At 41.2% G+C, this 15,120-nt stretch overlaps 2 protein-coding genes and 1 long non-coding RNA gene across 3 annotated transcripts; 2 read left to right on the top strand and 1 right to left on the bottom strand.

Moving 5' to 3' along the window:
* Nucleotides 1-906: 906 nt before the first annotated feature.
* Nucleotides 907-3,446, top strand: tmem127 (transmembrane protein 127). The gene is made up of 3 exons (XM_069683154.1): nucleotides 907-1,652; nucleotides 1,746-1,910; nucleotides 2,001-3,446. The coding sequence occupies exons 1-3, from the start codon at nucleotides 1,415-1,417 to the stop codon at nucleotides 2,309-2,311; spliced, it is 714 nt and encodes a 237-aa protein (XP_069539255.1). The 5' UTR covers nucleotides 907-1,414; the 3' UTR covers nucleotides 2,312-3,446.
* Nucleotides 3,447-4,208: 762 nt separating this feature from the next.
* Nucleotides 4,209-10,127, top strand: gatd3l (glutamine amidotransferase class 1 domain containing 3, like). The gene is made up of 7 exons (XM_069683570.1): nucleotides 4,209-4,325; nucleotides 4,398-4,450; nucleotides 4,534-4,647; nucleotides 4,792-4,923; nucleotides 5,030-5,122; nucleotides 9,690-9,855; nucleotides 9,990-10,127. The coding sequence occupies exons 1-7, from the start codon at nucleotides 4,209-4,211 to the stop codon at nucleotides 10,122-10,124; spliced, it is 810 nt and encodes a 269-aa protein (XP_069539671.1). The 3' UTR covers nucleotides 10,125-10,127.
* Nucleotides 10,128-12,614: 2,487 nt separating this feature from the next.
* On the bottom strand, nucleotides 12,615-15,116 carry LOC138610301 (uncharacterized). The gene is made up of 4 exons (XR_011309541.1): nucleotides 14,983-15,116; nucleotides 14,662-14,831; nucleotides 14,272-14,483; nucleotides 12,615-14,048 (listed from the first exon to the last, which is right to left on the bottom strand). It is a non-coding gene; the product is annotated as an uncharacterized lncRNA (long non-coding RNA).
* Between the last annotated feature and the right edge of the window lie 4 nt (nucleotides 15,117-15,120).

Genomic DNA, 15,120 nt, shown 5'->3' with positions numbered 1-15,120 from the left:
TTATTGCTCCCCCACAGGGGAAATGTACTTGTTACAGCAGCTCACAAAACAGGCAAATTAAATAAAGTACTCAAATAATAAAAATAGACAAAAAGAATAGGTGGCAATAAAAGGTCACAGAATGACTGCATAGCATGATGGACTATGTATGGAAAGGAGATTATGTATAATTATAGTATGAATGTTGGATGATATAGTTGCAGCACAGTTATTACATTATAAAGAGGTGTTATAAAGTCTGACAGCAGTGGGTATGAAGGATCTGCGGTAGTGCTCCTTCTTGCAGGGTGGGTGTCTCCTTTTCAGTATCCATATTTATACGTGTGTGACATATGTATATCTGTAGCATGCTAATTCATTGTTATGTTTGGGGGGTCTCTTTTTTTCTGTTGCTATTTTTCTTGACATGTAACGTTACTCTACACATATTTATCCTGGGCATAACACGTACAGTACATAAAATACACCACAGGGACAACCATCTTTCATACTTTAAAATGTATTCTTTAATAATTAATGATTTGGAGTGTCACCACAAAACATCTGCGTCAATTTCAATTAAATCTCTTTGTAGATTGTTCTTTGCCTATAAATCAATGACCAATAAATCAAAAGCGCATTGACTTTACTCGTTTACCCTCTGTATACATTAGAAAGTACCTTACCTTCCACCAACAGTGTTGTAAATTCTAAGATAAAAAGAGCAAAGTCACTCATTTCATACAGCCACTGTATTATACTATCCCCCAATCGCAATAACAATGTAGTGTTGATAATGTTATATCAGCTACTGCTACAGTATACTGCTGTTGTTTAACTGTGCTTTGGGAGAGTCATCACTAGATGGGAGCACTCATCGGCACTCTTGGACTGCAGCTTATTGAAGCAGCGAAGAAGAATGTTGTGAACAAGGAAGTCAATATTTTACAGGAAGCCAGCGCAAGCTGCCTTTTGTTTTGTTTTGTGTTTGTTTTCTGTAACACATTGATGGGCATTTTTCATTAGAGTAGTTAGCTAGACACGTTAGAAAGTTATATCTTATCTAATCTGTTTCTCTTAACTTTATTTATATGACAGTTGCCGACGTTTGTCGTTCGCTGTGAGCTAGCTTGACAAGCTAACAACAAAGCTAACAGGCCTGAAGGCCATCTGTCCATTGTCTGCCTGCCAGTCAGATACTTATCCTGTTTATATTAAGCAGCTAGTTTTAGGGTTAAACGTCGTTTGGAAACATTACTTACCACTCTAAACAAATCACCTGGATCGTTGTCATCAGTTCATCACCCAGGTAACGTTAGCTTCACCGGCTAACGGTTCTTTGGTTTGTTGGCTGACCTTACAAACGGATCGTTTAATAGCTCTGACAATACACGGAAACCAACACTAACACAGACGATCAGGAGGTTGGACGATCATGTATGCCCCACCGGGACCTACTGTTCCTGGAGGCCGGAGAAGGAGAGGAGGCACCTCCGTGCCCAAGCAGCCGGAGCGGAGCCTGGTGTCGGCTCTGCCCGGAGCTCTGTCCATCACCGCCCTGTGTACGGCTCTGGCGGAACCGGCCTGGCTCAGGGTTCATGGAGGCACTTGTCCCAGACAAGAGCTTGGGGTGGCAGATGTCCTTGGCTACATTGATCCCAAGCTTCTTGACGGTGAGGACCAGCACAAGCCCCTTACAACCCGCAGCAGAGATAAATCTGGTAGCTCACCTGTAATTCTTTGTGATCTGTGTCTGTGCCCTTTAGATTACTGTGTGAACCCACAGACCATCTTGCTTCTGAGAGTGATCGCTGCCTTCTGTTTCCTGGGCATCCTGTGCAGTTTGACTGCTTTCCTCTTGGATGTGTTTGGACCCAAGCACCCTGCACTTAAGATCACACGCAGATATGCATTTGCACATATTCTAACAGGTAGAAACATGTAATTCTGGAGTTTATGCCCTTTTATTTGTTAAAAAGTCTTACATTTTTCTTGACTTGTTTTTTTCTATCTCTCATCAGTGTTGCAATGTGCCACGGTGATAGGCTTCTGCTACTGGGCCTCTGAGCTCATCCTGTCACTACAGCAGCAGCACAAAAAGTACCACGGCTCATTCATATACGTCACTTTCGCGATCAGCTTCTACCTGGTAGCAGGAGCTGGCGGAGCCTCCATCCTTGCGACAGCTGCAAACCTCCTGCGCCACTACCCCACCGAGGAAGAGGAACAGGCTTTGGAGTTGCTCTCCGAAATGGAGGACAGCAGTGAAACTTTTCCTGCTGATTATGACATTGCTAACCAGTTTCAGCCTCCGCCTGCCTACACGCCCTAATGCAGCCAGACTGGCCTTGTTAACTCACGCTTCTCTCTCTCTCAGCACGGCTATTGGCTTGATGAGCAAATCCCACTCTTTATCAAAAGGATATCTTCGCAAAATACTCTCCATAATGAACACAGCGTGCACAGATGGTGCAAAAACTTCTTTACTGACAGTGCTTGGGTGCATGAAAGCTTTCTTTAGTGGTGGCAGAAATTTAGGAGATGATTCTTACTTCACCACTGAAGTTGTTAGTGATTTGCATGTAAATGGCTTTTAGGATTTGGTTCTTACATGTGAAGCAAACCAAACTGCGAGAAGTGCTCAACATGGCTCATCACAAGTTATTGATGAAACAGCCACGGCCAGATCAGTGCCAATTATTGAGGCTGGGCTGTCGGCACATTGTCAGCGGTTGTATTGCTCTTGGTTGGACGCGTTTGGAGCTTTGTTAAGCATCATTTTGATGTAATTTTTGATAAGCTTGTCGTGAATGTTTTTAATTTTACCCAAACATCAGAAATACAGACATACACTGAGAAGTTTGTTTTAGACATTTCTTTTATATAAAATCAAATGGACCTTCTTATTTATTATTTAGCTGTTTGTGCCGTGTCTTACTTCCTTTCTTTTGCTTTGTAGACATCTCTCACTGGTTTAGTCTTATTTAATCATATCTGTACTTGAATTAACGCAAGAAAATTGTCTAAAAATGTGAGACTGGTCTTTGTGGTATTTTAAAAAGGAGCAGCCTTGGCCTGTGTTGTGTGTTAAGAGCGAGCTGCAGAACATGTCTGTACCTTTCACATTAAGTGAAATACAGCAACAGGATCACTGCTGCGTCATGTTTGTTGTTTTTGATAAATGAAAGAAACCTTATTTGTACTTTGTGATTACCATGCGTGACAGTTTGAGTATGTGTTTTCTATGCATGAGTTCTTTTGTGTGCAAATTTTAAACCCTGCAGTCAGAATCTTTCCCACAAGGTTCCAGCTGAGGCTTAAAAGTTGTGATGTGGTGACTCTAGTTGACTGTGTATTGTTCTGTTTTCTCCATTTCAGAATTTTGTTCATCAAATTTTCGCTTTACTTTCATCACCAGTATGTAAATATTGATTGTTTATACATAAAAAGTGGTCATAATAAAATAAATGCCATAATTTGCCTCATGTCTCTCATCTGTCACTAAACGTTGATTCATCACAACTTTGTTTCACCCAATGCGGCCTTTAGGAAGAAGTATACTGAGGTAGACATTCCAGTCCGATCAGGGTATTTCTGGGTTTGCTGTCTAGACCTTTGAGACACAACATGGCATTACAGCGAGTAAGAGCCTTACACTCTTAATAGACTTTAAAGGGCAAAGAGTATACCTTATTCATTCCCAGTGCTTCCCTATAGAAAGTCAGTGAGAAGCCTTTTTAGCTTTTTTTGGGCACGTGCAGCGCTGTTTGAAATGATTATTACTCAACTGCTCTGATGCATTAAAGTATATTTTAAAATACTTTCATTGTCTTAGCAGGCTTAACTGTCTTGATGCCATGCCAAAGAGTTTAATTCTATAAGTGCCATGACAGTTCATGGGTTAAAGCACAGAGTTTAGATTACTTTTTAAAGCTGCACTTTCAAGCTGTAACTGTCCGGGGCCAAAGGAACTTAAGTTAATCAGATGAATAGACAAGGAATTACGAGGGAGGGGTGTTCGATGAGGAGAAGAGGCCATCCAAGGCAAGGATGTGATGGCTCTTCCCAGGAAGTGAAGCTTAGGTGGTCACGTCACTTGGCCACACTAGAGGTATATAAAAACACACCCACAGGAAGACCAAATTTACAACCGGCAAACGTCTGTACGGGTTCCGTGTTAAACTGTAAAGTCTTATACTCCTCCTAAATCCACAGATCAAAGCGTGATCATGCTTGCATCCAGGACTATTCTGTCAAAACAAACACTGGCTGTGCTTTCTCGCCAGCCTGCCTGCTTCGTTCACCAGGGCGACTATGGCAACTGGGGAAATACCAATATTGCACTGGTGAGTTAAACATGTCAGTATGTGTGGGAAAAGTTATTAGTGTGGTCATTGAGATTTGTGAATGTGCTGCAGGTTTTCTCAGGATGTGGCTGGTGGGACGGGACTGATGTCCACGAGGGAGTTTAGTGAGTATCACTCCTGCTGAATTTCACAGCATTGCACGACTACATCACAATGCAGAGACACTAACTCACACCTCCGTCTGCAGCACCATGTACCACCTGAGCCGCAATGGAGCCCGCTTCCAGATGTTTGCTCCAAACCAGCAGCAGATGCATGTGATCGACCATGTGAAAAAGCAGCCCACCTCTGGCGAGAACCGGTAGGCTTGTTTAAGATGGAACTTTAAGATGGATCAGGGGGGGTCACAGACAGGTCAAGCGACTAATTTAGATTTACACTCTTATACACCAGACTTGACTTATTCCATGCGTAGTATTTATGATTATTTCTGGCCGTCACATAGGAACATGATGATGGAGGCGGCTCGCTTCAGTCACGGTCAAGGAATGATGCAAATGCAGGACCTGTCCAAGCTCGATGTCAACAGCTTTGATGCCGTAATCTTTCCTGGAGGACATGGCATCATTAAGAATCTGTGAGGAAAATTGGCACATGGAGTAATCCCTTTGAGTCGTTGTGTAGTTTAAAGCAAAGTGGAATGAGATGAAACACTAATATTAATGCATAACTCTTCTCTTTAGATCCTCTTTCGTGAAGGATGGCAAAGACTGCAAGCTGCACGGGGATGTGGAAAGAGTCCTTAAAGAATTCCACAAGTCACGCAAGCCTATTGGGTATGTATCCTTTGACTACTATTCAAACCAAGCTCGATCAATCACTTGCTTCTTTTGGGGCTGCACAACAAATTATTAATTAATTTTAAATCCAAAACAGGAGGATAACACTAGAGACAGTCATTCATTTTGTGACTTTAAATCAGATTACATTAGATTACATTAGCCTAGATAAACAAAACCGATTTAAAAGATCCCTGTAATCGAATTGGGACATTGGAGCGTCTGTGGAAAGGGAAACAGACGAGAAATACTGAGCTTATATATGAAGAAATACAGTAAAACATTTTTATATTAAAAAATTGCCATAAAAATGTAGCAGACCGTGTTATCAAGATTGGATAAAATACACCCGAACACTGACAGAAGTTGTTCCACAAGCCTCACAAGCTTTAACACAAATCACTTTGGCGTTAGTCAGTCAGTCAATTGTCAGAAAGTGTATTCACTTTATAAACAGTTAGAGAAATCTCTCTCTCAGTAATTTGGGGCACAGTTTAAGAGGCTGATCACAGCAGACGCAGCAGGTGAGCAGGTGTAGTAAAGAAAATCTTTGATCGGGCAACGTGAAGGTCAGACGAGGGAAATCCTATCGATTAAAGCAGGCGGGACAAGATGAAGGCTCAGGTAACATATACTATGTGATCTGGTGAATAGTGGCTGATCCCTCGGCTACTATAGTTGGCACCGGTCGACTGGTGGGGTGACGTGGAGACACCGGGGCAGCTCGGAGATGACAGGAGATGCAAGGTTACAGGAATTAAAGATTTGAGTTGGAGCATGTTACCGTTACAGCACAGGGTTGACCGGCATGTTGACTTTTGACGTCAACCTTCAATTTAATTGTATAATACAGGTGTAATCCTTTCCTATTGGCATCTAAGCCTATAAAGGGGGTTTAACCAGGCGACAACAAAGGCCATTAAAAATTTGCAAGAAGGCGTTGTGCAACGTAAGAGTCAGTTTCACAATCACTGTGATTAACATGTTGCTGTTAGAGACTCGTCACACTCACAGACATACCCCATCAAAACAACGTTGTGTTCAATCAGAGCTTGGACTGTGTCTGGAAAAATGTTCAATGTAGATAAAACATACATTTAGATTCTCTCTCACAGCAATAATTTCAGTTTTACTTCTGTTTTAATCAGGAAAATGAACCAATAAAAACAGGAATTGATGAAACTGAGGAAACGCTATCATGAATTCATAATGAGGCAAAAGACTGGAGGTATGATTAAAATAGCAGAATAAAATGGTGAACATAAATAAGATGATAAGGGCGCCAGTTTGGCTTAGCGGTTAAATCGGCGACCACATACAGACGTTATCGTCCTCAATGCGGCTTCAACTCCCACCCTCGGCCCTTTGCCGCGTGTCATCCCCACTCTCTCTTCCCCTGTTTTTGGCTCTATCCACTCTCCTGAAATAAAGGCATAAAAGGCCAAAAAAATTATCTAAAAACAAATAAACAAATAAAATAAATACATACGATAATAAAAGGTTATCCATAAATGTTTAAGTCTTTAAGATTGGCTCTACTTGCTTCATATAACCTTCTATTTTTCAATATATAAATTGAATCCTGCAGTATTCTCTTGTGGAGTTGAAAGGGGACAAGCTTCAGACTTGATTTTGTTGACTTGTAACATGCTTTGCGACAGCACTGAGACATGTTGGCCAACAGGATTACAGGATTAGAGGCAGATATCTCTGTGTGATTGTGCGGCTGTGGAAAGGTGCATTTTGCTGATAGAGGATGCAGGCAAGGTTTGGGAGACATTCGGTGCCTGCGAGGTACTGGCAATTAAAACTGTTCCTCATTATCAGTCCGAACTGAATTTTGACCTCAGCAGACCTTTGATTACTCAAGATGCCAACTGAAGTCAGAAGTGGTTTTCAATTCATCCAACTACCTATTGTATTTATACATAAAAACAGAGGTTATCTCATGACACTTTCTCGACCGTACTCTTTGTTTTATTATTAACAGAAACCACAGAAGAGAGAGAAATGGACAGAGACAGACAAACAGACAGGGAGATGCCCAAACAGCAACAAAAATAACAACAGATAAACAAACTTATAGTAAAAATTCCACTAATGATATGATCTAATAGACATGCGGAGAGTAACATGGTGCATACAGATAACACGACTGCATAAATATAGAGGGACGAGGAGGAGTCAGAAGCTGGGTGTGTCGAGTCTAAGCCTCTAGCAGCATAACCATGGGCTGGTCCAAGCCTGAGCCAGCCCTGTCTGTAAGCTTCATAAGAAAGGAAGATTTCAGCCTACTCCTAAAAGTAGAGACGGTGTCTGCCTCCTGCCTGACTGGTAGATGATTCCAGAGGAGGGGGGCCGGATAACTGAAGGCTCTACCTGCCATACTACTCTTAGAGACTAATGGTACCCTGGGAGCGCAATGTTCTAGAGGGGTCAAAGGGCCCCATGACCTCTTTAAGATATGGTGGTGCCTGACCATTAAAGCTTTGTAGTTTAGAAGAAGAATTTTCATTTCTATTCTAGGTTATAAGGCGCCAGTGCAAAGAAGCTATCATACAAGAGATATGGTTTCTTTTCCGAGGTCTTGTCAGTATACGAGATGCAGCACTTTGGACCAGCAAGCTGTAGTACAGTGCCTTTTAATGAGCAGCCTTACTACCTATATTTGTAGAAAATGTGGAAAATACAGATGACCACTGATAATATGTCCTATCATCTATCCTATCCATTCTATCACTTTTCATGCACAGCAGCCTATCTCTTTAGCCTTGTGCTATTCAAACTGGTGCATTAATAGCTGCCTGTAAGTCTCGGTTAATTCCTTTTATAAGCGTTACAGTGTACAAGACTCATGACGGCTAAACTCCTCTCAGCTGTTTTAGTCTCAGCATCATGGGATTGTTCTTGCTTAATGATAATAACAGCTGTGTTTCAGAATGTCTGCTATGCAAAAACACACAGATATTTAATCTGCATAGCAAAACCCTCAGCATTTCCTTATGTGTATCTGTTATGTGTGATAGTTTAAATAAATACTACATACAGGCTTTAATTGAACTGGTATTTCTTTACAGGCACAGCGACCCTGTAAGGGTGTTTTCACTTTGTCTGATTAGACCTCTGTTCAGGTTCCACTTGACCGGAGCTCTGCAGGAGATAGTATGAGGTCACCAAGAGTCATATGTAAATTATCTTCATAGACTTTATGTAAGAAGTGAACCAAGCCACCTTAAAGCCAAACATTGTTAGTTGACTGCTGTTCGGAGGTCCCAAGTTCGGCATTGGAGCTGTCCTCATGTTGGAGCCAGAAGTGACCATATTTGGAAGAGAGGGTGGAGCCGGAGAGGAGGGAGGGGTTAGCTGTACATTCTTTATACAAACCAAATTCTTAGCTGGCTGATTAGATAGCTAATGACAGTGTGTCCCACAGATTAAGATTTTTTGTGGTATTTACGGGACGGAATAATTTATATATTACACTACAGTAGCCAAGAGAGTCTGTAAAACGTAGCGAACTTGCAGCTTACTCCCACACAAACCAGTCTGCTCATCAGTACAGCCTGCCGTCATCTCTGTGTAGAAAAGCCAACAACAATTACCATGCAAGTCCTGACAAATAAATCAATGTATGAGAATTATTGAATAAGCTAACATTCCAGCTATAATAAGGGCAGAGAGTGATACCTGCTAATGAATGTTAATATATTAATCAATATTACCAAACATATTAATTACTATATCATCTCTCTTGGACAGCTTGTAAGTAGAAGAAACCAAACACCATAAACATGGTTCCAGTTCAGGGCTCATGTTGAGGTGACAGCCAGTGGCACCCACTTGACACGCCGCTAATTAAACTTCACTTTCAACCTCAATATAATTCTTACAGGTGAGTTACATAAAAATATATTCACTGTCCATTTAACAAAAAAGGCAAAATAAGCAAAAGAGACCACAAATGTTTTTTTATACGAGGCTGTAAACATGTTTATTTCTGTGGTAAAGTTGGGCATTTTAATGTGTCCTAATGGGGATTGACTCCTTTTTGGAGACAGCCTCAAGTGGACAGTCGGGGAACTACAGTTTCATTGAAGTTTTGTTAAATAGAAACTCTAGGTCCAAGTACCAGGTAAATTTAGTGGGTATCTTCTGGCTTCTTCACTGAAAATTAAGTTTAATATTGTAGGATCCACTAAAACTTGACAAAATGTCTCTTGCAAATGTGTGTAACCTGTTTCAAGCTTCAGCGTATCAGAGTATGTTTTGGTCAGAATACGGGGATGTTGTTTGTCCTAAACTGCTGCGAATTATTCAGTACTTAAACTAGTGGGAGAATAGTGATAACACACAGCAGACAATCTTAAATCTTGCCTCATAAGAGTAGCTTTACACACTGAGAAGACTCCAACCGAGCTTCACCCATCTGTCACAGTGCTTAAGGCTGAGAGAGCCTTCATTTTCAGGATTTAACTCTCTCATATCTGGTACTGGTAAGGGATTTTATCCGACACCATTCTTGTTCCAGAACTGACTGTCTCCTGATTGTGTGCTCCTGTTTCAGACTGGCCAGCATGGCCCCTGTGCTGGCCTGCCGCGTGCTGCCCAGCATCGAGGTGACCATGGGCTACGAGCGGGACGAAAACACCCGCTGGGGTAACTGGCCTCACACAAACATGGTGCAGGCTGTGAAGAGCATGGGCGCTCGCCACCAAGTCCGTGAGCCATACATATCCTTTCAGTGCTCTCTTTATTCCTCCAGTATATAATAGTATATGTAATATGTTTTAATTAAGTTACACAGATTTATGTTCACTTTTTGTCGTGAATTCACTCCTGCTTTGGCCTTAACCTTTTCTCTTACGAAGCCTATGTGGACGAGAAGAACAAAGTGATCAGCACCCCATCCTTCATGTGGGACACAGAGTATCACTATCACTATATTTTTGATGGCATTGGAAACATGGTCAAACACGTCATGCGCATGTCCACCAAGTGATGTCTGAAGATGAAATAGAGGGTGTCGATGTTCATGCATTCACCTCTGTTCTGGTACCTTTTACCGTCTTACATGGAAAATAACCAAGAAAATTAAAAAATAAAAAATAAAAAATTAGTAAAAGCATGAAATGATTGTCCTGTGTGTTGCTGGTTAATGTAGGGAAACATTATTTTCATCATCATCATCATGAAAAAACATATGTATAATATATGATGTTTAAATCACTGACTGAAACTCTAAATATCATGTCCCCATAGCCTTCAAATAAGCACTGTTAGTATGGGAATTTTGTCAGTGTTGTGCAGTGCTAGTTTCACCTGCTGAGTGCCATGAAAAGACACCTGTGACTCCTCTTTCTCCAGAGGTATGACTCAATGTCTTGAATTACAGGTGAGTTTAAACATGGCGCGTAATAGAGACAAGCTAGAGGCGTGACTCCATGGGAGGCCCTGGTGGTCCGTCCGATGACCACTTTAATCCGGACTAACAACTGAATTTTAACTGATTTTATACAGACGCTGATGATCCACACATGATGAGTTTTAATATTTTAGTGATTCCTGACATTTGATAAATATATGGAAGCCCTAAGGGAAAAAAAAATTCTTTGGTGTTTAAGGCTTTGGAACAAGTGGAAAAAAGTTTCCATTAAATAATTTCTCTTAGTTAACTGTTTATGTGTAAAAAACAAAAATGATTTTTACTTTTTTCTTCTTTGAAAACAGGTGAATTTTAAGCATTATGACATGAGAGGGAGTCATGTACTGAATATCATCATGGCTGTGATTCGGTTGTAGACACAAGGCCGTAGATAACAACAGCCATGATGATATTCAGTACAACATTACGACCTCAAGTGTAATATTGCTTTTATGCAACAGTTAAACAAGCGGCAAATAGTAGTAAACAGTAACAGTCAACAACAGATCACTTTTTGCTTCACCAACTCAAGTAGCTCCACAACTTAGCTGAAACTTGACTTTTGTTGCCAAGCAACCCAAACATCCTCCTGCACTCTGCGTCTACAGGTTACCCCAGATCAGCTGCTTTGTATGATGTATATTTATCTGTTTGATTTCATTTATCATCAATCAGTGAAATAGGAGTCTGCTGTGTGACTCAGAGGTACCAGCTTGATTAATGTTGACATACATGGTGTAGGGACTTGATCTTTCGACAACACAAAAGACCTAAGCCACTAGGGGGCTGTTACCGGGAAATTCTAGTTGACGCGTCGTCTGTGGCGTTTCCAATGAGATGAACCCAAACGTCGAGTCGTGCTCAAACGTATTTATTTTACGCTGCAACAATCCCGTTAAAATTATACACTTTCATTACCCTACACACACTTATATTGTTAATTACTTGTATGCAAACAACAAAAGGCTCAGAGTTAGGCCACTAAACGGCGGTCGAAAACTGTGCCTATCCCGGTAAGCAGCACACCTGTCGAGTAATCAACTCTTCTTCTAATTATGTCTTACATGAGCCATTGTCTATATGCGCCACCTACTGTGGCGACCAGGGACAACACGCTACAACACAGACACAAAAAATGGCTCTATCACATGGTCTGCTGTAATGTTAATTAACAGTATTCAGAACACTTGGCGGAGTGATACACGGAGCGAAAAGTCCAAGGTTGTGCTCTCTATCAGCACTCATGAAATGCCTCTTGTTCAGTCAGATTACCTAGTCGGAACTAACTGTTATAATGTATAATCATGATCATTTTTTTAAACGCTTATTGTTGCAATCCGAATTTCGACCACAAGGGGCAGACGTGCACCACAACCCCATGTTCTGAAAAGCACTACTAGCACTTAAGTTTTCTGCCAGGTGAGTTTTAATTTCCTAATGGATGCTAAACACAAGGTAGCTACATACTATTCATTAACATTACTGTCAAGACTATGACATTTGAAGTTGATTATTAAACTACATCATATATATTTTTGGCCATAAATATATATGAAAATAAAAAAAGGATTTTAATTAGAGAAGATTATGCTTTCAACAGGTTCAAGTCAACAGATAAAAAATTTCTATATGAAAAATATTAAAATTAACTTCTTTATTATTATTGGCTAATTAGCAACTTTGGCATTTAAAAAAACGATGGTGAATAAAAATATAGCTGGTGTTTTAGGACTTGTTGCAGAACACTAGATTGGCAGGACAAAAAGGAAGAATTCCTCTTAAGGCTAGTTGTTAATTTGGTTAATACACAGTAGGTTGCTGTGCTGGCAGAGGGAGGGATGAGGGAGGAAGGTGACTGCATGCAAAGGGAAAAGTGAAAGTGGGCTAAGTAGACAAAGGGAAAGGACGGGTCAACAGAATTAGATTTGCAAATATGGTTGAGATGCTCTTTAAGTAAACTTTTTCTCAAAGCAAAAAAAAAGAGAAAAAAAAATCTATGCATTCTCTTATTCAGAATAAAACAATTTATTCATTACAAACATATAAAAATGACAAAAACAACCAAGATATAAAAATTTCCAGTTTGTACAAAACTTCCAAAACCATCATCAGAAATGCAAACTCGCTCCTTTTGAATATTTTCATCTGGGTTATTTAAGTGAATACAGTACAAATGTTGAACCTTCCCAAAGTGAAACTCTTCTTCAGGTGATGTTAAAAAACAGCTTCTGTCATTTTTAGTAAAAAAAAAACAAAACCTAAAAAGTGGAGGCTAATGGGCACAAAATTCAGAACAGAAGTCAATGAAATATTCACAGTGTCGCCTTCACATCAGGGATGTGATTGTAAACATTGTTGCATATCATAACTCACGTTAATAAATATACAGAAATACTCATAATGTGAGCGGTTTTATTTTTTATTCCTCTGATCAGTTTTATTTGATATTAGCTCCTCAGCTAAACTCTTCCATCGATCAAACAGTGCGTTCTTCTTGCATGAACAAAAATAAGGCAAAGATCATTTTCCCTGTGTTTCTTATCAAGTGTTTCTGTCGTCACAGAGGTGAGACTGATTCAGGAGGAAAGTAGCATTTTCTCATATGATGACATCATGAAGTGGAATATACAATACAACAGCAGGGTCACATTTAGGTACATATAAACATTTGTACATTTTGAACAAATAATGGGAGGCTATCTGAAGTGATTCCACTCATAAAGTCTCAACATGGGAACGATGTTGTGAGAGAATAAACGTGTAAAGCAGGAAACAAGTTCATGGAATCAGCAGGAGAACCACAGTGGTGAATAAACTCTTTTTTTAAATACAGTTAACATTGTGTTGGAGTAAGTTAGACATCATGAACTGCTCCAAGAATTTGTACCAAAGTACAAAACTCAGAGTCGCCTGATCATGTTATCTTTAAGTACTATTAGTGAAGTACTTTGGTCGTATTGAGAGGGAGGTGGAGGTGAAATGCATCGAGCACCGCTGGACTGAAAACTACAGCTAACATTACAGATGTTTCCATCTTGGACACAGACCTACATAATTGTCATTAGCATCCCTTCATTATCAAAGGGAACTCCTTTATGTGACGCTGCTGCTTTCATAAAGCATTTTGTTTCAGCTCTTAACTGTAAACTTGTCAAGGGGCAGTTTTTCATTAGTCAAAGGGGCCCTGTGTGCCTGATTGTCGAGGTTTAAGAGAAAAGTCCCAAAATACAGCTGCATGAGCTACTTAGAAAAATAAATAATCCCTTCTCAGTTTCATTATGCAGAGCAGAATGGAACAAGTGCAAGCAAAAGAAAATGTCTCCTGATAACAATGAAGGTGTTGCAGTCTGTCACATGTGATGGCACACAGCATGTAGTACTGTCTCTTTAACTTGAATCTGTCACAGAGGATGAGTTCTGAGTGAGGTGAGACATTGTCCAGGACCACAGTGCTGTCGTCTTTTCATTCAAACTTTGATTTGGTGTCTGACTTAGATAAACCTGTGAGAGACAAAGACAGGAAGCAGAGCAGCATCAGAGAAACGTTCTCAAAGGACAAAGGTAAACATTTTAACTATAAATTGTGCAGCACAGGGTTTGGCATGCAGAAATATCACTGCACATGGATGATACAGAAGCAGGCGAGAAAAGGGTGCATGCAGGCGGGCAGTGGCAGGTGGAAAAAAAAGAGGAGAGAGGTGAGAGGGCAGGCTGAGTAACGGACCGAGTTAAGCTGCTAGAGCAGTGCGGAGTTGGTGTCAGAGTCTGTTTCGTGGCCAGAGGTGCGGCAGGGCTCACGGGAACAGACGGATTCCTGAGCCTGCCTGTACTGTTGGTACTCCTGGCGGAGAGCGTTGAAACGCGCCTCGCTCAGGGAGCGGCTGTACTGGCAGCGAGGTTGGTTGGAAACTGGCGGGCTGACTGAGGGAGACGGGCCTGGGGAGGGGGAATCAGGGAGAGGAAATGCATGGATGGGCACGTCATGGGACAAGCTCACAATAATCACAGCACAAGGGCACAGGGTGAACACATGCAGCACCACATCAAGCGTCACACTCACGGTTACACATGCAACATCAACACACACATCGAAAGAAGAGGAATAAATGATCACCTTTCTGTCGCCGGTCCTGGAGGCCGCCAGCTTGATCATGTCTGAGCTCGCCCCGGCCTCTCCGTAGACCCTGCTGTGACTGATCAAACCTTGTGGCCTCCAGGACCTCTGAGTCCACGCACACGTCAGCAGAGTCCCACTCATAACTCTCATCTACTGAAGTGTTCCTTCTAATGAGATACACAAGACAAGTGTCAGATAACAGTCATCACAAACAAGAAACAAAAGCTACAAAATTAAAGTCAATTTGGCAATAAAATGAATCCTGATGAGAAGACACTCCTGTGTGTTGTTTTTTGTCCAGGTGTGGGGGTGTTTCACCTTTTCGCTCTCCTCTCAGGCAGCTCCGACTCCGCTCTGTGCCTCTCGCTCTCCTCTGTGGTTTCTGGGGAGCTGAGCAGCGTGGGTGTGATGGAGAGGGACTGTCGGAAGAGGCCGGCGCTACCTCTCCCGCTGCTC

This window comes from Semicossyphus pulcher, unplaced genomic scaffold (genome assembly GCF_022749685.1).
Source record: "Semicossyphus pulcher isolate SPU_LCO1_2020_fin unplaced genomic scaffold, fSemPul1.0.p SCAF_6, whole genome shotgun sequence".
Taxonomy (NCBI): Eukaryota; Metazoa; Chordata; class Actinopteri; order Labriformes; family Labridae; genus Semicossyphus; species Semicossyphus pulcher.
This window is presented reverse-complemented; position numbering and strand designations above follow the sequence as displayed.

What these genes read in the sequence shown, in the direction of transcription:
- tmem127 (XM_069683154.1), top strand. Translation starts at nt 1,415, where the DNA reads ATGTATGCCCCACCGGGACCTACTGTTCCTGGAGGCCGGAGAAGGAGA. An exon ending in TGATCCCAAGCTTCTTGACG is followed by an intron (nt 1,653 to 1,745) that starts GTGAGGACCAGC and finishes TGTGCCCTTTAG; the next exon opens with ATTACTGTGTGAACCCACAG. An exon ending in ATTTGCACATATTCTAACAG is followed by an intron (nt 1,911 to 2,000) that starts GTAGAAACATGT and finishes ATCTCTCATCAG; the next exon opens with TGTTGCAATGTGCCACGGTG.
- gatd3l (XM_069683570.1), top strand. Translation starts at nt 4,209, where the DNA reads ATGCTTGCATCCAGGACTATTCTGTCAAAACAAACACTGGCTGTGCTT. An exon ending in CCCACCTCTGGCGAGAACCG is followed by an intron (nt 4,648 to 4,791) that starts GTAGGCTTGTTT and finishes GCCGTCACATAG; the next exon opens with GAACATGATGATGGAGGCGG. An exon ending in AAGTCACGCAAGCCTATTGG is followed by an intron (nt 5,123 to 9,689) that starts GTATGTATCCTT and finishes CTCCTGTTTCAG; the next exon opens with ACTGGCCAGCATGGCCCCTG.